The following is a 23,605-nucleotide window of genomic DNA, read 5'->3' on the forward strand; positions in this document are numbered from 1 at the left end:
AAAAAGCTATTGAAGGGGATGCCTGGGTAGCCCAGTCGGTTGAGCGTCCAACGCTCAGGTCATTTGGCCCGGGGTTGAGGGATCGAGCCCCATGTTGGGCTCCACAATGAGCGTGAAGCCTGCTTAATTAAGACTCCCTCTCTCGGAGCGCCTGGGTGTCTCAGTCTGTTAAGTGACCGGCTCAGGTCATCTCACGGTTCGTGGGTTCGAGCCCCGCATCGGGCTCTGTGCTGAACGCTTGCTGGGAGCCTGGGGCCAGCTTCAGATTCTGTGTCTCCTTCTGTCTGCCCCTCCCCGGCTTGTGCCCTGTCTCACTCTGTCTCTCAAAAATAAGTAAATGTAAAAAAGATTAAAAAAAAAAAAAAAGATTCCCTCTCTCTGCCCCTCTCCCTTGTTTCTCTAAAATTAAAAAAAAAGTGTAGGGGCACCAGGGTGTCTCAGTCAGCTAAGCGTCTGACTCCAGCTCAGGTCGTGATCTCACAGTCGGTGAGTTCGAGCCCTGTGTCGGGGTCTGTGCTGACAGCTCGGAGCGTGGAGCCTGCTTCACATTCTGGGTCTCCGTCTCTGCTCCTTCCCCACTTGCTCTCTGTCTCTCTCTCTCCCTCTCAAAAAAAATTAACATTAAAAAAATTTTTTTTCTTAATTTTTAAAAAGCTATTGAAGAAGTGTGATTTGTCCAGCATACCGAGAGTGAGAAAAAAAAACCATTTTTTTCCCCCCAGAAAGCCGTTTTCCCTGTTTATTTTTCTTTTAAAGGAAGGAAAATTACTCTCTTATAATTACAATAGCATTTTTCATTCCCAGGCATTTGGAGTTAGTGTGATTAAAAAGCCAATTTTGTGGGGTTTCATCATGCTGTTTTTAAAACTTGTTTTCCTTATTAGCTACCTGCTCCCTTCACCAGCTTCTCTTGAAAAACCACAGGACAACCTGGTCAGTTTATTTTTAACGAACACAATATGACTTGGAAATTGTACCTCTCGTGGCTGTGTGAAGTTTTGGACATCTGGACTTCACCACTGCTGATTTTCAGCATGGTTAGCCCAAGGTGAGGTTTCATTCTGGCCAGCGTGTGAGGCCAGCAGGCCCCCTGGGGATCTTCCAGGGCATACATTCCCGGGTCTGAGGGCCAAGATGCTCAGATAATGACTCCCCAGGCCACTATTTTTGGACACCAGGTAGATTGTTCAATATGATACTTTCTTGTTTTTGAAAAAGCCCAAAAAAAGGGATCCGTGTGGGTGAAAGTGCGGTTTTTGGAGTGCTTCAACTTCTGCATTTCCTGATTTTTGTTTTTCTCAGTTGGCGGCCAGACACATCACTGAATTTCTCTGGGGTATGAAGCAGAGGGAAGGACCTTTAAACACATACAGGAATTACTCACTCAGCTTCTGCCGCGCAGCTGCCCAGGACTCACTGAGGTTGAGAGAACAAAAAAACAAGTATTCGTCAAAAGCCTGAGGGCTGGGCAGAGGGTTGAAGAAAAAGAGCTATTTTTGCTGGGAAAAATGGCTAAAGAAGCTTCATTGATCATGCACATAATGAAAAATAGCATAGAGCAGTGGGAAAAGTTAGGTTTTGAAAGCAAGTACGTTAAGACCCGAATCGTCACTATTTCCTAGCAAGGTGTCTGACTGTGTTTCAGTTTCCCCACGTGTGAAGTGTGAACAAAAAAATAGTAGTCATCGCTGTCCTTCACTGTGCGTGCAGCTCATACCAGGTTCTGTGCTGAGCGTGTTGCGTGAATTATCTTATTTATAGCCGAGAAGTAGGGACTGTTATCCCAGTTTTCAGACAGGCACACTGAGGCTCACAGCTGGCTGGAATTTTAAAGATGATACAAGCAAGGGGCTCTGCATGTGGCCTAGTGCATGGAACATAGTCTGTACGGAACTGGCTTTATTAAAGATTATCTTACAAAACTAATACGTTTAGAAGGCCAGCCACTTCAAAACTATCAATTGTGATCCTCAGCACGTCATGGGAGCTCATGGTTTTGTGATTGGTAATTAAATGTGAGTGAGGAGTTTGGAGGTTCTCACACTTCAGTGTGAGTGAGTGTAGAAAACTGCACATTCCAGTGTTTAATCCCTCAAGAGTTTATTCAGTGAGTCTGGAATCCAGCCCAGGTTCTCTGCCTTTCTGACAAGCGGCCATTCATTCCAAAGCAGGTGGTCTGTTGGGAACCTGGCTTTGAAAAATATTGCCCTAGAAGAGCTCACATCTCTCCCAGCTCCGAAATTCTGTGTTTGTACGACTTCTGTCTAAAATTCTGGGTGTGTATGACCTCATATAGTTTTGAAAAATTGCTGTGTGTTTGCTTCATTGCTTTTTAGTCCATTGAAATGCCAGGGAAAATTAGAGATGCTCTAAATAACAGAGATCTGTTTTCTTTTTGTGGGTAGGTGCATACCAAAGACCAAATCCCATGTTATTTGTTTGCTCAGTGATGTAATCTAAGGAATGATGATTCCAATCTTGACAAAATAGCTCTGAAAGGGATAAGAGACATTTGTAAAGAAAGTGTAGCATTATAGGGACAATATGTTATCTGTAGAATTGCCATTCTGTTTCTCTCTAAATAGTCCCTGACAGTTGAAATCAAATTACCGTCTATGCTATGGGAGTCCTGGCACCATACTGGCAAATTCTTCCTCTTCTTTTGTAGGGTCTTTGCTGATCATTGCCTTTTCTTCTCAATAATTGTTCTGTCTCCAGTAATTAAATCACAACCCCCTTGATTTAATTAAACTCGGTAGGGTTGATGAGATTTGAGAAACTACTTGATATCAGCAACTCCAAATTCTGTGGCCTGGTTTCCTCCTCCCCCATTACCCCCACATCTTTTCTCTTCCTCCACTCACCCATACGTTGGCTGAAAGTACCAACAAAGATCTCTTCCCTTTACCAGGGGAACTGGGAGATACTACATCAGCAGTATTAGAAAAAAAAAAACACCACCAACCCATTCAATACACTCAATACTTGGTTAATTTATTCAACATGGTTCTGCCTCCCACACATCCTGGTTACTTTAGACCTCCATCCACAGGCTCCATAGAGGAGGTATGGCTATAGGATAAAAAGAAGAAAAGTCCTGGGGTGACTGGATGGCTCGGGCGGTTAAGTGTCCGACTTTGGCTCAGGTCATGATCTCACAGTTCATGGGTTTGAGCCCCACGTGAGCTCTGTGCTATCGGCCCAGAGCCTGGAGCCTGCTCTTGATTCTGTGTCTCCCTCTCGTCCTGCCCCTCGCCAGCTTGCGCCGTATCTCTTTCTGTCTCTCAAAAATAAATGAACATTAAAAAAAGCAAAGTCCAAGGGCTCCCTGTTGAGACGGTTATCTTGAATAAGCTCTGTAATTAGCTGTTTATGCCCCGTATAGATAATCTTTCTTTGTAATTTCTTTTCTTTTTTCTTTCTTTCTTCTCTTTTTCTTTCTTCCTGTCTTTGAGAGAGAGAGGACGCAAGTGAGCGAGGGGCAGAGAGGGAGGGAAAGAGAGAATCCCATGAGAGGGAGAGGGAGAGAAGCGGGGCTCAAGCTCACCCGAAGCGGGGCTCGAACTCATGAACTGTGAGATCATGACCTAAGCCTAAGTCAAATGCTTAACCAACTGAGCAGATTGGTGCTTGCTCAGTGGCTAGAAGGAAGAGGAATAGGAAGTAACTGCATAATGGATATGGAGTTCTCTTCTGCAGCGATAACATTTTATTACTGGATATATATAATGTATGTACTGAATGTCACTGAATTGTACTTTTTAGTATCTTTTTAATAAGTTTATTTATTTATTTAGAGACAGAGAGACATGGGAGGGGCAGAGAGAGAGAAAGAGAATCCAAAGCAAGCTCTGCATATTCATCACAGAGCCCCATGTGGGGCACAGACTGTGAGATCATGACCTGAGCCGAAAACCAAGAGTCGACTTAACCAACGAAGCCCCCAGGCATCCCTGTACTCTTAAAAAAAAAAAAAAAAAAAAAAAAGTTTTTTGAAGTAATCTCTACACCCAATGTGGGGCTTGAACTAAAGACCCGGAGGTCAAGAGTCACACGCTCCTCTGACTGAGCCAGCCAGGCACCCCTGAATCGTCCTCTTTAAAATAGTTTTATGTTATGTGAATTTCACCTCATTTGAAAAAAAAAAAATTGTGGATTAATTCAGAGACTGAAGGGACTAAACAGCCAGGAAATGGATGAGAATGATGACACGGCTATTCTCTCTTCCTGCATGCCGTTAGCCATTAGTATGTATAAGCAGAGGAGAGAGTCCATAAGTAAGGGAAGTAAAGGGACAGAGGAGACGAATAGTAGTGGGTATAGGAGGGAAGAACTCAGGTGTAAATGCCAAGTTCATTTGACCAACACTTAGGGAGCCGGTGCTAATGGGAAAGTGAAGGCCGTGGGCATGACTGCACAGAATTAAGTGCCTGTAGTTTCTGAACAGGAGGAAACACAATACATTTGCAGTATAAATTAAAGCATTGTTTTATCTCTAATCAGAAATGAAATCTGAAAAAAGAAAACAAAATGTATGCCATTGTATGAGGCAAAAGTGGTTATTCAAAGCAGAAAGAAACGAGTTGAGTAACCAAGAAGCAACTCTGATCTTATTGAGGGCAGAGGGCATGGCTTACTCAACTTTGGATCCCCAGCACTGTGCCAGGCACTGATAGTCAAAAGTTCTCAATGTTTCAGGTCTTTTAACCATCTGATGCACTTAATCTTACAATGATCCAGGGTTTGGTGTCATTGAGTTCTCCCTCGCCCCCCACCCCCTTTTTAAATAAAGTTAGCAACCATTTATTTATATTTTAGAGAGAGAGAGAGAGAGCTCGTGAACAATGTGGGGGCTTGATCCCAAGACACGATCATGACATGAGCCAAAATCAAGAGTCTCAGTGACTGAGCTACCCAGGTGCCCCCGGGATTCTCCTTTTCCAGATGAGGTAACTGAGGCACAGAAAGGTGACAGTCATCATGGCAGAGTTAGGATTTGCACCCCCATGGTCTAGCTCCAGAGTTGGTGTTCTGAAACACTTGTTATATTTCCTGATGGCATTAAAAATATAATAATAAAAACAATGATTAAAAGACTGGTCAGCAAACATATGGATTCTCTTGTATCCCTCTTAGAAGAGGAAAAACTATGAACCTCTTTGGCATTTCCCCCCTTCTCTCTTCTGGCCAGACTCATAGCTCTCAAGAACTGGCTGTATGCAAACAATTCCCAAGTAACCTAGTTCCTGAGTAGTGAATGGCAGTGTGTGAAAGCAAGCGACACCTTCTTTCAGCCTCTACGTTGAATAAGGGAGCACACATCATATCCCTCAGCAGGCAAAATAACGTTCTGCACCCTGAGATACACAAAAGAAATTTGCAGCGTTGTACCATCTAGTTCTATTGTCTAAAATAAATACAGCCTTCAGTCTCCTGTAAATGACTGGCCTCTAGCAACAGCAGTTGTATCCCTATCTTTGGCAAAGGTGACGTCTGAAGGTAGCCTTTGAGAATATGGTAATCATGTTTTTTAAAATTGTGTATTTTCCACCAGGAACAGACTGTTAGTAAATTTTAGTTACCTCAGGAGTCTGTTTTCTTTTTTGAAATATACTGTATTTTTTATGCATGCTTTTTAAAAAAAAATTTTTTTTAACGTTTTCTTTATTTTTGAGAGAGACAGAGAGAGAGTGTGAGCAGGGGATGGGCAGAGAGAGAGGGAGCCGCAGAATCCGAGGCAGGCTCCAGGCTCTGAGCTGTCAGCACAGAGCCCAATGTGGGGCTCAAACTCACGAACCATAAGATCATGACCTGAGCTGAAGTCAGACGCCCAACCGACAGAGCCACCCAGGTGCCCCCGCCAGTTTTTTTTTTTTAAGTCTAGACTCTTACACAAACCTTTGGCAGGCCAAATATTTCTGATTTCTAAACACCTTTGTCTCTGAATCTTCTTTTTGCGGTGGAACAAACATTAACCTAAGTTTTAGAATGTGTAAGTTCAGCTGTGGTTCCATGACACTAAATATTAGGGAGTTTGCAGAACCTCTTGGCTTCTCAAAATCTTGTTTCCAGTCAGCAATGGAATCATAGGAGCAATGATTCCTTTAAATATCCACCTCTTGGGGGCTGCTTTCAGAATGAAATATGATCTTCGAAAAGGAAGGAAGAAAGAAAACCTGATAAGAAAAATTTAAAGTTAATCGTAGGGGGCACCTGGGTGGCTCAGTTGGTTAAGCATCTGACTTTGGCTCAGGTCATGATCTCAGGGTTTGTGAATTCCAGCCCCACATCTGGCTCCGTGCTGACAGCTCAGAGCCTGGAGCCTGCTTTGGATTCTGTCTCCCTCTCTCTCTGCCCTTCCCCTACTTGTGCTCTTTCTCTCTCTCTGTCGCAAAAATAACCAGTAAAAAAAAAATTTTTTTTTAATTTTATTTTTAACGTTTATTTATTTTTGAGACAGAGAGAGACAGAGCATGAACGGGGGAGGGTCAGAGAGAGGGAGACACAGAATCCGAAACAGGCTCCAGGCTCTGAGCTGTCCGCACAGAGCCCGACGCGGGGCTCGAACTCATGGACCACGAGATCGTGACCTGAGTGGAAGTTGGACGCTTAACCGACTGAGCCACCCAGGCGCCCCCCAAAAAATTTTTTTAAATAAATAAAGTTAAATTTAGTCTGGGATTGTTGCGGTCAAAGGTCGCATCCTGCGAATTGCCATCTGCCACAAGGTCGGGAAACCTGAGCGCAAGGAACACAAGCCTCTGCTGAAGGCTGTGCGAGCTGAATAGGTTTCTGGTCAGATGAGGCAATTACACCTTCAACAGAGTTGTAATGAACAGGTTTGTGTCGCACCAACCAGTCGCCTCAGTCCTTCCCAGACCATTGGAAATTGAACCTTCCTGGCCGAGATGACAAAACAGCTGTGGTTGTAGGGACAATAACGGATGACGTGCATGTCCCCAAGGTAGTGCGCGCACACAGCTGCCCCTGAGGCCCTGTCCTCAAGGCCGGGGCAAGATCCTCACCTTCGACTAGTTGGCCCCGGCCCAAGGGCTGTGGCACCGTCCTGGAAAGGGCCAAGAGGTGTACAGGCATTTGGGCAAGGTCTTGCCAACCCAACACAGCCATACCAAACCCAAAGTGCATTCCAAGGGCGGAATGTGCCAGAGATGGAGGGGCCTGCCAGGGGATACAAAAACTAACCCCAGATCGCACGGACTTATTAAAGAAGATTTTGGTGGGGTGCCTGGGTGGCTCAGTCGGTTAAGCATCCGACTTCAGCTCAGGTCATGATCTCGCGGTTCGTGAGTTCGAGCCCCGCGTCGGGCTCTGGGCTGATGGCTCAGAGCCTGGAGCCTGCTTCAGATTCTGTGGCTCCCTCTCTCTCTGCCCCTCCCCCGTTCATGCTCTGTCTCTCTCTGTCTCAAAAATAAATAAACGTTAAAAAAAAATAAAAGAAGATTTTGGATGCTGAAAAAATTTAAAGTTAGAAACCGTAAACTGTAGAGAAACTGGCATTGGTGATATTAAACACCCTTTGCAGGCTTCCCCACCCTCCTGCTCAGTGGTGAGTCAGCATGGGTTATCTCATTATGTTATAAGGAAAAGAACAGAAGAGTCACCCTGGTCAAGAACAGTTAGGAAGACAGCAGTGCATTTAAGCGGAAAAAATCGTATTGTTTTCTTAAATATATAATATTACAGGTGCTAAACATTTTGAATACATGACCTTGTTAATTCTCAGAACCACTCGTAAGGTAGATGTACTCCCATAAATTTACAGTAGAGAAGCCATTCACTCAGAAACACACACACAGTGAGTGCTACATCAGAACTGGCCCTGAAACAAACACGGATTCTTTTATGTTAAAACGAACAAGATGGGGGCTCCTGGGCGGCTCAGTTGGTTGAGCTCCTGAATCTTGGTTTCCACTCAGGTCATGATCTCAATGGTTGGTGAGATCTGCCCCTGGTGGCACTAACATCATGAAGCCTGCTTGGGATTCTCTCTCCCTCTCTGCTCTTCCCCTGTGTGCGCATGCTCTCTCTCTCCAAAGATATAAGTAAACCTTAAGAAAAGAAAATGAACAAGAATATATAAGTATATATTATTATACCTAGAACCATGTTGATTTGAGTGTAGATGCCCCATGCATAGATGATATATATATTTTTTTAATGTTTATTTTTGAGAGGGAGAGAGAGAGAGAGAGATCGTGTGAGCAGGGGAGGGGCAGTGAGAGAGGGAGACAGAGAATCTAAAGCAGGCTCTAGGCTCTGAGCTGTCTGCACAGAGCCCGATGCGGGGCTTGAACCCACAAACCATGAATGAGATCATGACCTAAACTGAAGCCAGACGCTCAAACGACTGAGCCACCTAGGTGCTCCATGATCTATTTTTTAGTTGCTGTGTGGCAGGAGAGAAATTATTCCTGCCCCCCGTCATCAGAACCTATTATGATTCTAAGGAATTGTACTTACAAATTCAAGTTATAATTTATTTTATGAAATATTGTACTTTACCACTTATTACACTGTGCCAGATCTTTCCATCCCCGTTTCTGTGAGATACTGGCAACATAAGAACATAGTTTAACATTATCAAGTTATAGATTACCTTCCAGCAAACTAGTTTCTCTGAAAAACCAGTTCAGGAGCTGCTATTCCTGATTTTATGTGAACATTTTTGAAGCAATTTTTGTTTTCAACACGTGTTGATTTTGAGGTCAACATTACCCATTTTCATAAGCTTCTTTGTATCACTAGTACTTTTTGGGGGGCACTTGGTTGGCTCAGTCCCTGGAGTTTACAACTCTTGATCTCGGGGTTGTGAGTTTGAGCCCCGTGTTGGGCGTAGAGATTTCTTAAATCAACAAAATCTAAAAAACAAACAAAACAAAACAAAGCCCAAAACTTTCTCTTCCTCCCAAACTTGCAGCAATTTTCAGGAATGAATGGATAGATAGATAGATGTAATTTTATACAAATGGAAGAAGTGTTTTTCTGTGCAGTCCTCATTATTCTTCATTGTAACTCCTTGTGCTTGACCTTTAGGAACAGAACACCATATTAGGAAACAGTATTTAATGACACAGTTGATATCTCAATGCCCATCAATCCCTTAAGTATCATTCTTGTTATTTTCCATTAAACAGTTCCTTATATTTGCTCAAAGCTCATCTGTTCCTTATTTTGGGGGGGTGGTTAGGAGAGGAGGTGAATCTCATACAAATTTAGGAGATCATCCTGAACTCAATCCTCATGGCTTATTATGTAAATTTAACAATGTACCCCATAAAGCTACATAGTACAAATATATGACAAGGTAATCCCACAGAAGAAAGGAAAAGGGAGAGGAAAAAAAAATACCAGAGATAGAGACCAAAAATGAAGGACCCCTGGCTTAGGAAAAAACCAGAACCTTGCTGAAAGTGATCGGACAAATTGAAAGGACGAAAAAAAAAAAAAGCCTTTATCAACGATTTAAAAAAGAAATTGAGGGTTTGAGGTGAAGTGAAGCTTATTTTGTCAACAGGAAGTTACGGTTCTGCACCTCTATTTATATAAACAGCATTTGCTTTTTCCATCTTAGGTTCTGCCCAGAAGTTGTCGTCTGACTGCTGCTTCTGGCTCTGCTTGACTGGTTTTTAGAGAGAAAAAAAAAAAAGAAAGAAAAAGAAAGAAAAAAACTGTAGCCACACGTTCCTTTCTCTACCGCAGAGAACCTCAACAAGTCACTTTCCCTGATGTTTGGTTAGTGAAAATGCTAAATGATACAGGATTTTGATTTTGATTGGAGTTCTGTATTTTTAACCAAATCTTTGCCTCCAGGAGGGGACAAATCCATAAGGACAGTCCTGCCTCCCTTCCACTGTGCCCCTGATGTCTTTCCATTCTACCCTGTGAAAGTTCCAGGTCTCTCAGAACCTTTTCACTGCACTCCCTTTTCCCATCAGATCTGTGAATTCCCGTCTTCAAGCATCCTCGTCCCCTGTCTTCATGTCAACCTGTCATTACTCTCCCATCCGCTGACTCCCCTTGTCTGATGCTTTTCTATCTTCTTTTCTGTTTCTTCTCAGAATTCTTTCTTACGGTTGCTTCGGTACAGAAGGAAGGAGAGCCTTAGAGGTTGCAAGCTGTTTGCGCCTCTGACCGGGTGTAACATATCTGGTTACACACAAACACCCCGAAGCAGAGGAGGGAGGAGCTTGTGGCTAGCAACATATACTACTTGATGTCATCAAAAGTAAGGCTCAGAAGTGGGGAGACCAGCTGGGGTTCGCACCATCTGCCTGTGAGTCAAAAGAATACTCAGAGAAAGTGTGCCTGGAACTATATTTAGAGTACAGTGCACACTTGAATTTTTCCCATTCAAGGAGAAAGGAGAATTTTCATAAGCATGTTTTATAGAAAAAGTTAGGCTCAGAGCCAGATCAACTCAATCTGGGCAGAGAAAACAAGAGTAGACTTCATGGATAGGCCGATGACGCTGCCATCTTTCAAGGTGCCAGGAAGGCATACAATCTCAAAAATTGCCTGGAGATACTTTCACAAAATCCTTTAGTTCCGACATTAAAGTTGCACTGTTTTGTTTCAAAGAATCATTTTTCATCAAACTGTAAGTTCCTTGCTTATAAAATATGGTCATTTGTGCTCACCAGGAAAGGGATAATATTAATGCCTAAAAGAGAACAAGGCTTGCAAATCCTTTCATGGAAGTGACCAGAGACGAAAACTAGAGCATCAGGAACCTGAAATGGGGGCAAGGGTAAAAAACAACAAAAAGGAGGTGAATGAAATTCTGCCAGGGGGCAAGGGTAAACAGGGAAAGAACAGGACCAAAACAACATCCTGAAACTGACCTGGGACTGTCCTTAGGGGAAAGTTGTGGAGGAAAGACAGAATGGGAAGCAAGTTAGAAATGTTGGTGGTACCTGGGTGGCTCAGTCAGTTAGACGTCTGACATCAGCTCAGGTGGTGATCTCGAGGTTCGTGGGTTTGAGCCCTGCATCGGACTCTGCGCTGACAGCTCAGAGCCTGGAGCCTGCTTCAGATTCTGTGTCTCCCTCTCTCTGCCCCCCCCACCCCCGTTCACACTCTGTCTCTGTCTCTCAAAAATAAACATTACAGAAAAAAGAAGTGTTGGTTTATATGTCAAGAGTGAAAAAAAAAAAAGGTCAATCACATAAGAACAATGAGAAATGGAAAACACTGGCACATGATCAAGCAAAAGAGAAGGGAGTGAAGCATGAAGCTTTACCTAGCAAGACTGTTGGTAGGTAAAGATTGTCACACGGAGCAGGAAAGAAAAGGAACTTTCTGGTGAATTGAGGAGTTTTCTGGAGGAGAGTAAATTGGAGTGTTGGGAGAACCAATGGCAAAATTGTAGGAAGGGTGCAATAGAGAATAGTGGAGAGCGATACTGGTACTCCCTTTTCCCAAGGGGGATGAAAACATCGGTTGGGGTCTTTCTAAACATAGAAGAGAAAAAGAAACAGATCAAAGACCGCTCTTTTCTGAGGAGGAAATTAGAAACATTTATTTTAGAGTGTTTAATTTGCAATATACACAATCCTGGGATTGAGGTGCTCCGTTGGAGGGTCACGTTCTTGGAGAGATTCTTAAACGATTCTTGGAAACTCTGCCTGTGAGTTTTCTCTACAGTGGTTACAATATGCATTCAACATGTCTGTCTGTATATGAGCAAATTTACTTTTAGAGGCTGTGGAGGAGAGATTACATGCTTTGGTCTTTCCTAGCATTTCTCTTCAATCAGCTGAGCAAATCCCATTAGGCTAAATTGTTTCTCAGCCTCCAGAGTTTCATCCTCATTTACCGTTTTCTTACAATATGAAAAGGATCCAACACTATCAAGTGGAATTCTGTGGTGTATAACTTGCCTCAGATTCCTCTATTTCCTACTTGAATTTCATTGGCTTCTGTGGAAAGTTGCTAAGTTCTTCAGGTAGAAGGATCTACAATCTGTAATTGGTCACTTACAATGGGATTTTTTTCTATTACGTTGTGGACTGCTTCCTAATATAGGATATCTGTCCCCTCATAAAGCAGACATGGTGGTTGTGAATCAGATTGCATCTAGGCTTCCAGAAATATGAATAATGCATTTAAATCTTAAATCACAGAATTAAAAAACCTTAGAACTCACATAAACTTAACCTTGTCGTGGTAAAGATGGGGACTTTTACCAGGGCCTAGTGTGGCAGCATGTCTTAAGAATGTAGGTTGTCTGAATATTATTTCTTTTATTCTTTCTTATAAACCACTAGGTAAACTTTGTCTGCCCATTAAAGATGAGGTCTGAATGTCCTTCTTAAGGCCCCAATCAGGCTATTCCAGAATCCATTTGCACAATAATCTCTACAGATTTCGTTTAGTAATGGGGTGAAAGGAGTAGCCAAGGAAATTCACACCAACATTAAGTTGTCTAATTAATTTGGGAAGGTGGGCTAACCCCTACCCCACACGACCATAAATGAGTAAGTAAATAGGACTTTTTAGCCCTACTTGCCTGTTTGGGACAACCGCATGAAAAATTGAATAGGGAACCATGAGTCCAAGTTCCATGCTTGGCCTACTCCTCTTTAGCCTCAGCCTTAGCAGATCTCATCTTGGGTCTTTAGATATTGCCGGTAGGATTGTCTAACTCTTGGCCTCAGAAATCTCTGGGACTACGCGAATTACCATGACTCTTCCGGAAGACCCGCCAGGCAAATCCAGCAAAATAGTTAGCATAAGAGTAAAGAGGAACTTGCAAATGGGGAGTTAATCTAGGACATGCTTGAAAATCAAAGAAATGAAGTCCTGTGGCCAAACTAGTGACAGCTTCTTCCTCCCTAAGATCTATTTCAGACAGATTCAAATTGTAAATATTAACCTCACGTTTATTTTCCTTTGAAACCGTATGTAGACTGTACATAAGCCACTTGGTTATCATTGATCTACTATGTCTATGGTAGTGAGAAGCAGCAAAACCATGCTATAATATAGACTTTGTTATCGGTCTGGGTAATAAATCAGGGAGTGGGGGCCAAAGCTAGACACTACAAAGGGATTGGTTTAAGAACTACTAATGTCTATGGGTTAGCTGACAATGGTTGCTCTTGTTAGACCATTCTCTTCCTCCCACCCACATGTTCTTCCTTCCTCTTCCTTGATCATCACAGACCACTGGGTCTCTGCACGTTCACATTTTCACAGGGAGGAAGTCGGAAGTAGTTGGAGCGACGGAGTCGCCTTGGGGGTAAACCAGCCATCTGACGGCAAAGTTCATCTAGAAGAGAAGCAGAGAATAATGCCTAAAGGGCTGGCGTTTTGGGAGAAAGAGAAGACCCGGGGCTTCTGAGTGGCTCAGTTGGTTGGGTGTCCGACTCTCGATTTCAGCTCAGGCCTTGTTCTCACGGTTCATGAGTTCGAGCCCTGCCTTGCCCTCTGCGCTCACAGCGCGGAGCCTACTTGGGATTCTCTCTCTCTCTCTCTCTCTCTCTGCCCCTTCCCTATACATTCTCTCTCTCTTTCTCTCTAAGTAAATAAACTTTTGAAAAAAGAGAGAAAGAGAAGACAGCAGTGTGCTTTTGTGAAAGGTTGAAGAGAAACAGATCTGGATTAGAACCCCCGATCTGCAGCTCACTGGTTATTTATTGCTTACTAGAAAGTTACTTAACTTTTCTGAACCTCACTATCCCTTGCAGCAAAAGAAGCATGAAATACCTGCCTCAAGTATAGTTGTATTAAAACAAAATAATGTATGCTAAGTACCTAGCACAGGTGGCTGGCCGGTGAATTTTAGGCTGCTCTACACGCCTAGCTCCCGATTCTTCTAACCATGGGCTTATTAAATAGCAAAAAAGTGACATTCAATTATTCACTATATATCTAAGTGTTTACTGTGTGCAAATGGCTAACTTTAGTAAGTCCCCTGAGACACTTGAAAGTGCCTAAGTCCCAAATACTCATCCTCAGTCTCAAGGTGCTTCCCTTGCAGGTGGCTTGCACAAGGCCAATGGGGGCAAATAGCAAGTTTCCTTCTGCGAAGTCAACTACAGCTCTTACTCAGCAGCTCCGTGCAAGACGGGCTGTTGAGTCAGAAAGGGCTGTGTCTGTGGTGCCTTCACCAACCACACTTATCGTTTGGGGCTGGCCAGGGAGAAGGTGAGAGGTATCTTTGTTCCCACAATGCACGGTGTATAACCACACACGTTGGACCCTTTTAATTGTTTTTATCAGGTTTTTCTACCCTCCTCTACCCCTGAATTTTTGCATTAAGTAATGTAAATAGTTCCTGGAATTGATAAACTGTTTCAAATGTAGCCAGCTTCTAAATGTCCTGTTTTGTATTTACTGATAGGCCCTGTCCAAACATCAATTGTCTCCAAATAGTGGAGTTTTTTTTTTTTTTTTTTCCTTTAGAGAGGTTTTTTTTCATTTGTGAACATGGCTGCCGGTAGTAGAGTCTATTATTTGTGATGGCTGACTTGGCCTTTTTTTTAAAAGTTTTTATTTATTGAGTTTTAGTCATCTCTACACCCAACGTGGGGCTTGAATTCCCAGACTGAGTCAGCCAGGTATCCTGATTTGGCCTTTTCACCTAGAACTCCAGTGAATGATCTCCAAAACAGTTCCAACTTCAGAAAGCTCTATCTATGGGAAAGGTTGGGAGTTACAATCTTGCTGAAAAGAGATCCAAGATATTTTCCTTAGGGTTATCTTTATATACGAAGCACACTGCTTTACCTTGATTGCTTATCTAGCACAAGTTGGTGGGGCAGGCACTGATGGAAGTTCAGGGGGTGACCTAAAGCCCTCCTCCGAAGCCAGACCTTGGATCCATCAGGATCACGTCTCTATTTACCTCTCTCATCATTGCCCCTCCCCACTAAAAAACCAGATATCATCTTACCTTTCATTACTTCATGTTCTTTACAGACAAGACGAGAGCAGATCTCATTGTTGATGATGTACATACGTCGTAAACTGCCAGAGTCCCAGTAACATGGTTAAGGAAAGAGACAGCAAAAACCATCGGGAGGGAGAACTCTAGTCTGTATATAGGCCAGGGGTGCCTCTTCAGCTCCTGTACTCCCCACTCTCCCCTGTCTGTTTTCCTCCTCTCTTGATTTCTTTCCTTAAGTATTTTGGGCTGATTTTTCCCTCCCAGAGGAGGGAAGGGGATGCTTTGCACATTCCTCCTGGAGTCAAGCCTTATCTAATACTGCTCTTCACTATTTCTGACATTGAGAGCTGGATCCTTTGCTTCAGCCTTTTTCTATGGGGTCATAGATTCACTGTACCAGTATTTCTCTCATGACTGTCCTTTCTCCAGCCCTCACTTCCCTTGCCTTCTAACATCTGGTCTTAATAGTCGGTCTGTTTTCCGCATAACTCAAGTCCGACTCCAGGTTCTATCTGGCACCGCCCTAAGAGGGTCATGTCCAAAATTTCTCTGCCACTAAAGACTGAAGTTCCACAGTGGGTGCTCATTGCATAGTTACTGACATGAAACCACTACCAGGGAAGGCGATTTCTCCACATCCTGGGATCCCTTACCTAGTGAAACATAACTGGTGAATGCATTGCTTGACTGGCCGATGCACCGAGTAGAGTCTCGTGCAAGCAAATTTTTCATCCCGGCAATCTGAAGAAGTCCAATACAAAAGAACAGGGAGAGGCATGAACAAAGGATTAAAGACATGGAGGAAGGTACAGAGAGCGGGGGGAAAATACAAAGTAGTCTCTACATAGGATCATTGTAATGTGGGGAATGCCCTTCCTGTTCAACAAAGCAGAACAGTAGGAAACTGGCTGAAATAAAATTTAGGTGCTTTCCTACCTGGACCCAGAAGTAGCTAAAATAATCTCTGAGTGTTCTTCTAGGAAAGTCTTTCTAGGGTTATCCAGGCGGCAGTGTGAAATACCAAACTGAAATGAAATGCTGCTGACTCCATTCTGGAGAATAAGAACTCTTAGGTGGGTCACAGTTTCCGTTGCAGTAGTTTTCAGTCCTAGCTGCACATCAGAATCATCAGTACATTACAGAAAGCAACTTTGCCCATGACACCTATCGTTCTCTTGTCCTTGCAGTCAGTTCCCAATACACTAACCACCACAGAAAGTCCAAAGGTAGCTCAGGAAGAGGACTGCTTTGGGATCATGCAACAGTGGTCCCATCTTTTCTTCATGACCTCGAGGACAGGAGATCATAAAGGAGAGCAGGAATGAAGGGCATTAAAAATACTCTTTGAGAAAGAATGGAAAGCAAACTAGAAGGTACATCAAGTACCCACCAAAGAACAAGGAGATAAGGAATCCCCAAGAAGAAAGCTGAAGAAAAAGACATGCAAAAGGCAATCATACCTGCTGTGGTATTTTTATCATTGGCCGGAGCTGGAAGGCAGAAATTTCATTCAGTTGTCATGAGTTCTAGAACTTACTACCTCTGTAACCTAGAATATCCTTTTCCCTTTGTAACCTTGGGGCCTCACTTGGGGCCCATATGGGGCACCCATTAATAAAAAAGTAAGGCACCCATGTTGCCTCACTTGGGGCCCATATGGGGCACCCATTGAGAAAAAATGGGTTGATAATGCTTTTAGCAACTTCTAAAAGAAAGCCCATAATGGACTGCTTTGATCCACAAAACTGAACAGATTTAGAAGTTAGGATGGGAAATATGATTTTGCCTCTCTCCTCTCTCTTCTAGAATCGAAAAATTGATGGCATTTTGAGTAGCTTTGTGTTGTTGCTAAGAAGCAAATTTAGTATGAACAAAAGCCATATGCCCAGAAGGGCTTCATCCTAGAGCGAAGGAGAGAAGAGATTGTTATCCTGTAGAAGCTCTTGCTCATCAAGGAAAATTTCTTCTCTGTAAATCAGATACATCGTCATGGGTTCTTAGATGAAAGTGTTATTCAGCAAAGAATAGCAAAAGTCACAGCCATAGCCAAACCCAACCTAGGGTCAAGTTAAACACGGGCTTAACTTGTAGAATGAATAATAAATCAAGGAGGGAATAGTGTTGAAGGAATTCACTAACCATGGGAGTGATGTGTACAAATGCCATTGGAAGAGTTGTTTATAGACAGGATACTATAGGAATATGTTGGGTGGTCTTATCTACCCCCTAGTTGCAATTGCGGGCTTCTCGGCTGAGAATTCTCCAGCTTCTACTTCTAGCCCAGATCTCTTCTAAGCTCCAGACCTGTAAATCCATCTGCCACTTTAGGGAAGAGTTTGTGGATATTTCAAAGATCCGCCAAATCTAGTGCATCTCAAACTGTCTTATCTTTGAACCAATTCAAATTGTTCTTCAGCGAATGGTACCACCAGCTACCCAATAGAAGACTGGACATCATCTCCACAGTCCCCTCTCACTTACAGTTCACACTTAATTCTCACTACCTCTTCCTCAGTTCAGGCGATCATCTTTTTACTGGGACTATTGCCATAGCATCTTGACTGGGTTTCTAATTCATAACTCTGATGAGAACCTTTCTTTGTATAAACTATTCTCCGATTGGTTTTTATTTCTATCCTAAGCCTTTGCGCATACTGTTTTCTTTACCCCAAGGCTCTTCTCCCTATTTACTTGATTCACTTTTACTTGTCTTTCAAGAACCAACTTAGTCATTGTGCCCTCCATGGAAGCCTTTCCTAACCCGGGGGACTCTTTTCTTGCATCTTGGACAGCTTCTTTTGCTTATCCTAATTGTGGCATTTTGTGAAACCGAATGAAGTCAAAGTCAGCCATTTGTTTATCTTGTGTATTAGACAAAAAATATCTTGTAGGAGGATGTCGGTTTCGTTCACCTTTGTGTTCCTGATTTATATTCCTATAAACCTAGTAGCAGGTTCTCAGTAACCATTTCTTTAAGGTAATCTAGTTTCTGTCTCCTTTTCTTACATCCTACCACTTATTCCTTATAGATTTTGCCCTGAGTATTTAAAAAGCTCAGTTTCTCCAATGTGCCAAGACTTATTTTGCGTTCACATCTTTGTGCATACTGTCCCTTCTTCGACTGCCTGGCTGGCTCCAATTCTTTCAAGAATCAGTTCAACCATTACTTCTAGAAAGTTTCCTTTTATCTTCCCAAGCAGCGAGTTGTGTATATATTTATCTCGCCTTCACCCATCCAGTCTTGGAAACTTTGACGGGAATATCGCACTTCGGTATTTCGTACGTCAGACACCTGGTACAGTCCCTTCCTGGACCTACTAGGGGATCAAAAATATCACTAATTCAAATTGAACTGTTGGAAGAATTTTCACAAACTGTGGTGGTAGCTATTTAGGAACCTTAACCAGCTGTACCGCCTTCCGTAATGGGCTCTGGGGAAAGCCCAGAAAGGCCCCAGTGGCCCTGGGATCCCAGATCTGAACTCACCCAGGTCATCTGTGGAAGGCTCGATATCGGCCAGAACTGAAAAGGCACAAAACAGCAGGTGTGAGGAGGGCTTTGAATTGGCAAGGGGGAAGTCAGAGTGGAAAAATGGACGTTATCACGGCAAAGTCAAGGCTACGGCTGGGGTTTGTGTATTATATCCAAGGGAATAGAGTTAACTGAAGTAATGGTGAATATTTTTTTGGAGAGTATGTGCCCTACTGGCAGTATCCTTTATTGCACGTGCCTTATGTTAGCTATTAATCCACTTTGTTTCATCTTTTTCAGAAAACGAGTGGGACTCTTTCCTTTTATCCCACTTGTCACTGAACAAAACACCCACAATCCCTCCATCCCTTTCTCAGGGATAAAAATACAGGATTAATTCAAACGCTGGAATAAATGTTGTGAATATTAACAAGAATCATGCCATTTTAAAAGATCTGTAGTACAACTTACCTGTTTCATCTGTAGAGGGCTCATTCACCAGGTCTGCAAACATATAACACAAAGAATAAAAAATGCAGGAGTCAAAAGTGGCAAAGAGGGAAGGGGAAGGAGGGTATAGGGACGATCTTAAAGGAGGCAAGAAAAATCACAGTGAAAGAGTGTGACCTCTTGGGCCAATGTGAGGGACTCTCAGAGAAGAAAATGGGAGAGAAAAGATCGGACAGGTTCACAGCATCAGTGGTAGGTAAGATGAACACTAGGGTCTGCCTGAACTCAGAGCACCCACTCACCTCTTGTAACTTTCATTTATCTTCCTACAGACATCACCCTCAGTCCCTCTAGCCCCAGTGTGAAAGCACAGAAATAAAAAGGGTAGCTTACTAGGATCTTCTGTGAATGCTTCTGGAGTCACTTGAGTCACATCATCTGAGAAAAAAAAAAAATCAGAAAACATTTTTTTCCAATTTATTTATTTTGAGAGAGAGAGACAGACTGAGAGCACGAGCGGGGCAGGGACAGAGAGGGAGAGAGAGAATCCCAAGCAAGATCTGTGCTGCCAGGACAGAGCCCGAGGGAGGGCTCGAACTCACGATCTGCCAGATTATGGCCCGAGCCGAAATCAAGAGTCGGATGCTTGATTGACCAAGCCACCAGGGTGCCCCCCCAGAAAATATTTTTTGGGCGCTCTCCGTCCCCCTCCCCTTCTTGCACTCCCAGGAAGTGAAACTGTCCAACACGGCTGCCCACACATAGCGGGTATCCCACAGTTGATTTTCTTTGTTTGCTTCCCAAACCAAGTCCTTTCCCTGCAACCCAAACAGATGTCACGCTTTGCCACTGCCCTGAATATACCCACACAGTCCTAGCCTAGAATATCCTTTTCCCTTTGTGTGCCTTCCCCTCCGTGCCTGTCAGACAATCCTCCACTGGTACCCCCTTTCTTCATGATACGCGGGTTAAGCATAGGAAGAGAAGAATCACATCATTTCGTTGTCCTACCGGATAATAAGCATACAGCTAGCTTGGGTTTCCTATGCGCCAAGCACCATTGAAATCTGTTTTTACAGATGATAAAATCGAGCGCCAGACAAAAAATTTACCCAAGGTCCTACAGCTTGTTATAAGTACCATGGATTGATGGCCTCTTGGCAATACTTTCATTAAATGAAAATTGTCTTTACCAAAGACATTGAGTATGATAATTATAATTTTGACATAATTGGCTATCAGCTTGCTGAAATGCTTACATATAAGCGCGTTCCCAAAGGGTGATGTGGATGATTTTCTGATCCTCAGTGAGAAGTGAGGTGAAGGGGGGGGGGGGGGGAAATGCCAATGATAGTAGAGAATGACCTTGCAGTTGAACATTGAAAGGTAAAGGCAGGAGGAGACATAATAATAAGCGGTCCCAGCTTTAAGGTGGAATCTATTAGGATAAACAAGCAAACTGTATCAAAACTACAAATAACAGCACTATCCAAAACCAGCTGTCTCTCTCTGCTTTAAAACACAGGGGCACCTGGCTGGCTCAGTCGGTTAAGTGTCAGATTCTGGATTTCAGCTCAGGTCATGGTCTCCTGGCTCGTGAGATGGATCCCCATACCTGGCTCTGTGTTAACGGAGCATGGAGATTGCTACTTGGGATTCTCTCTCTCCCTCAATCTCTCTGTACCTCCCCTACTCGCATTTTCTCTCTCTCTCTCAAAATAAACAAACTTAAACAATATTTAGATGTCAACACAGCTTTGTTACTTTGCTTTTTCTTTTTTAAATGTTTACTTAGTTTGAAAGGAAGGGTGTGTGAGCAGGGGAGGGGCAGAGAGAGGGGGAGAAAGATAATCCCAAGCAGGCTCTGCACTGCCGAGCACAGAGCTCAAAAGGGGGCTCGAACTCACGAAACGTGAGATCTAGACCTGAGACGAAATCAAGAGTCAGACGCTTAATTGACGGAGCCACTCAGGCACCCCAGCGTCTAAATATTCAGTAAGTATCCCATCTAGAAGTATCCTTCCTTGTAGACGGCTTGTCATCACAATCCATTTTGCCCACCAGGGGTCACCAAATTCACGTAGTTTCCTTTGACTTTTTTTCCTTAACCGTCAGTGTCTAAATGGCAGGTTAAATCTGGAAAGAATAGCATTTTCATAAAGCGTGCCAGAGCGATTGATCATTGTGGTAGAGGGCAAAGAAGAATAAAACATTTTGAAGCAATTTATTTTGAGAGAGAGAGCCCTAGTGGGGGGGGGGGGAGCAAGAGGTGAGAGAGAAAGAAAGAGACAATCTCAAGCAGGTTCCAAGCTCAACTCAGCACAGAGCCAGATGGAAACTCAATTCTATGAACCGTGAGATCATGACCTGAGCCAAAATCAAGAGTCCGGCACTCAACCGACTGAGCCACCCAGAACCCCACATCATCCTCTTAAAAAAATAAAAATAAAGTCATTAGATCCTACAGAAGGGGCTTTTTATCTCTTAACACTGAACATTAGCTTTCCTCACTTCAGGACAAATTTTGGTAAAAGAAATCCAAAGCTGGGACGCGTGCGTGGCTCAGTTCGTTAAGCGTCTGACTTCGGCTCGGGTCATGATCTCACGGTTTGTGAGTTCGAGCCCCGGGTTGGGCTCTGTGCCGACGGCTCGGGGCCTGGAGCCTGCTTCAGATTCTGTGTCTCGCTCTTTCTCTGCCCCTCCCCTGCTCACGCTCTGTCTCTCTCCATCTCTCAAAAATAAATAAATGTGAAAAAAAAAAAAAAATCCAAGGCTGTTGCAATCCTCCAGGACATTTGAGAAACCACTAACCCGAGTCATTCCAAAAACCGTGAGGGACGTGGAGCCTCTCCAGGACACGGTGCCATCCCACCAGTTCCCTTCCTGTCCTACATTCCAGTCCAGCCACTCACAGAGATGGAAGCAAACCAGTGGGAGAGCGGAGGGGTTGGAAGTGTTTCCTTGCTGTCGCCTCCGAATTTCTGGATAGAGTACTGTTTGCCTGTGTATTCCTCAGATCACCCACCTTATCCGTGAGCAGCCAGTGTATAAATGTTTCTTTAGGGTTCATGAATGTTCTCTGAAAAGAAATCTTAAGCAGGCGTTTTTAGCACATCTTCTATTTCTGTTAAAGAAGCATCGCAAACATCTGGAAAAGGACTGGACCGTAACGGGCCCAGAAAAATGAATTCAGAACTCTGATGTGGGTTCAGAAACTGAGGGATTCAGACCTCTTTACCCACAGCAGTGAAAAAAAAAAAAATGCCATGTTTCCACATTTTTATCTACTGTACCAGGATGCCCAGGAAGAAATTGTATTGTGCCCCAGTGTATGCATAGAAAATTGAAACCAGATTTATATGATGCCGCTTTACTCTTGCAATGTACTTGCAAAGTACTCCTTTTTTGTTTTAGTTTATGCTAATTTATCAAAAACAAAAGGCCAATTGTGATCTGCTAATTTGATTTTTGATCCATTAATGGGCTCTCAAGGGTCGGGGAAAGTAAGAGATAAATTGTAGTTATGTTTGTCTGGAGGCAGAGTGGAGATGTTAATTGGAGTTTCCTTCGTCAAGCTGAAGGAAGTGGCCCTTTGGAAGCCAAGACTTGGGTTCTATCCATCAGTGCCAGAATTTCACTGTCGTACTGAGATGGCTTCTTATCCTGTCTGTCAGTTAGCTTCTCCGTTGTTACATGGTTGGGAAAATGCTTTCTGTTGTTAGTGGTATTTTCTGAGGAAGCTAAGAGATATGTATATAGGAGAGTAAAAATGAGGGATGGTCATGGAGGAGGTTTTGGGAAAGGTATTTCAGTTGACAAACAAAAGAAGTTTTTTGAGAGGATATTAGGATTTTGGAAACTGGTGAATTAGACCCTATTTCCTATAAATTGGCAATATGTCTCTCTCTTATATTACAGATTCTTTAACTGGGACCATTAATCCATATTATACCGATAAGAACCCCAGCAGATGGTGCGGGCTGGTTCAGTCAGAAGAGCATGTGACTCTTGATCTCGGGGTCATGAGTTCGAGCCCCACATTGGGGTAGGGATTACTTAAATAAATACTAAAAAAAAAAAAAAACCACACAATAACCAAAACATAAAAAATACACACAGAGCCCGGATCCATGGGTTTACGTACCTCCTCGTTGACCATTGGCTCCTAGTGGTGTCCAGTCTGTGGCAAAGGAAAGAGAAAAGGGATAAATGACTCTAGCTCTACACCCCATAAAGCTTTTATAAGATGAACCAGAAAATGATGGGAAAATCGTTTACTTGATTTTTCTGCATTGGATTTCTGTATAGTGCCATACAAAATCAAGGGTGCCTGGCCGGCTCAGTCAGTAGAGCATGCGACCCTTGATCTCAAGGTCGTGAGTTTAAGCCCCACGTTAGGCGTGGAGCCTATTTAATACAAAAATGAAAAATTTCAAAATTACTCAGACCGTTAGTGCTGACAAGGAAACACTCAAAGAAAAACAAGTTCCTGGGAACAAAGCCTTGCTTTGCCAAGCCCTGACTTGGGGTGCCTTCTTGCCCTCAATCCCCTGCAGGAGTGGGGTCCTATTGGGCAGACGGGGCCAGCAGCCTTTCTAATGTGCCCTGTTCTATCACAACCTCCATTGTATGAGCTACATTACTGAACAACCTCAAAAGTGATTTTCTCACAGTCTGTATCTGGCAGAATGAGAAAATAAAATAGAGTAGGCTTTCGTCAACGTCAGAGGGTTCGCTTTCCGTGGCCCCTCTTCCAGCTCAGTGACTTTACTT

General features: G+C 43.3%; 1 protein-coding gene across 4 annotated transcripts in view; it reads right to left on the reverse strand.

The window, feature by feature from the left end:
* Positions 1-11,512: 11,512 nt before the first annotated feature.
* Positions 11,513-23,605, reverse strand: part of MFAP5 (microfibril associated protein 5) — a 47,622-nt gene continuing 35,529 nt past the window's right edge. For 3 of the 4 annotated variants that reach the window (XM_049627068.1, XM_049627067.1, XM_049627069.1), the window contains 8 exons: positions 22,977-23,012; positions 19,226-19,270; positions 18,854-18,886; positions 18,398-18,433; positions 16,372-16,401; positions 15,565-15,652; positions 14,918-14,991; positions 11,513-13,291 (listed from right to left, as the gene is read on the reverse strand). In XM_049627068.1, coding sequence (XP_049483025.1) covers positions 13,179-13,291; positions 14,918-14,991; positions 15,565-15,652; positions 16,372-16,401; positions 18,398-18,433; positions 18,854-18,886; positions 19,226-19,270; positions 22,977-23,012 — 455 coding nt within the window. In that variant the 3' untranslated portion in view covers positions 11,513-13,178. The remainder of the gene's footprint in view (positions 13,292-14,917; positions 14,992-15,564; positions 15,653-16,371; positions 16,402-18,397; positions 18,434-18,853; positions 18,887-19,225; positions 19,271-22,976; positions 23,013-23,605) is intronic. The other variant, XM_049627070.1, reaches the window with a different exon arrangement.

This window comes from Panthera uncia, chromosome B4 (assembly GCF_023721935.1).
Source record: "Panthera uncia isolate 11264 chromosome B4, Puncia_PCG_1.0, whole genome shotgun sequence".
Classification (NCBI taxonomy): domain Eukaryota; kingdom Metazoa; phylum Chordata; class Mammalia; order Carnivora; family Felidae; genus Panthera; species Panthera uncia.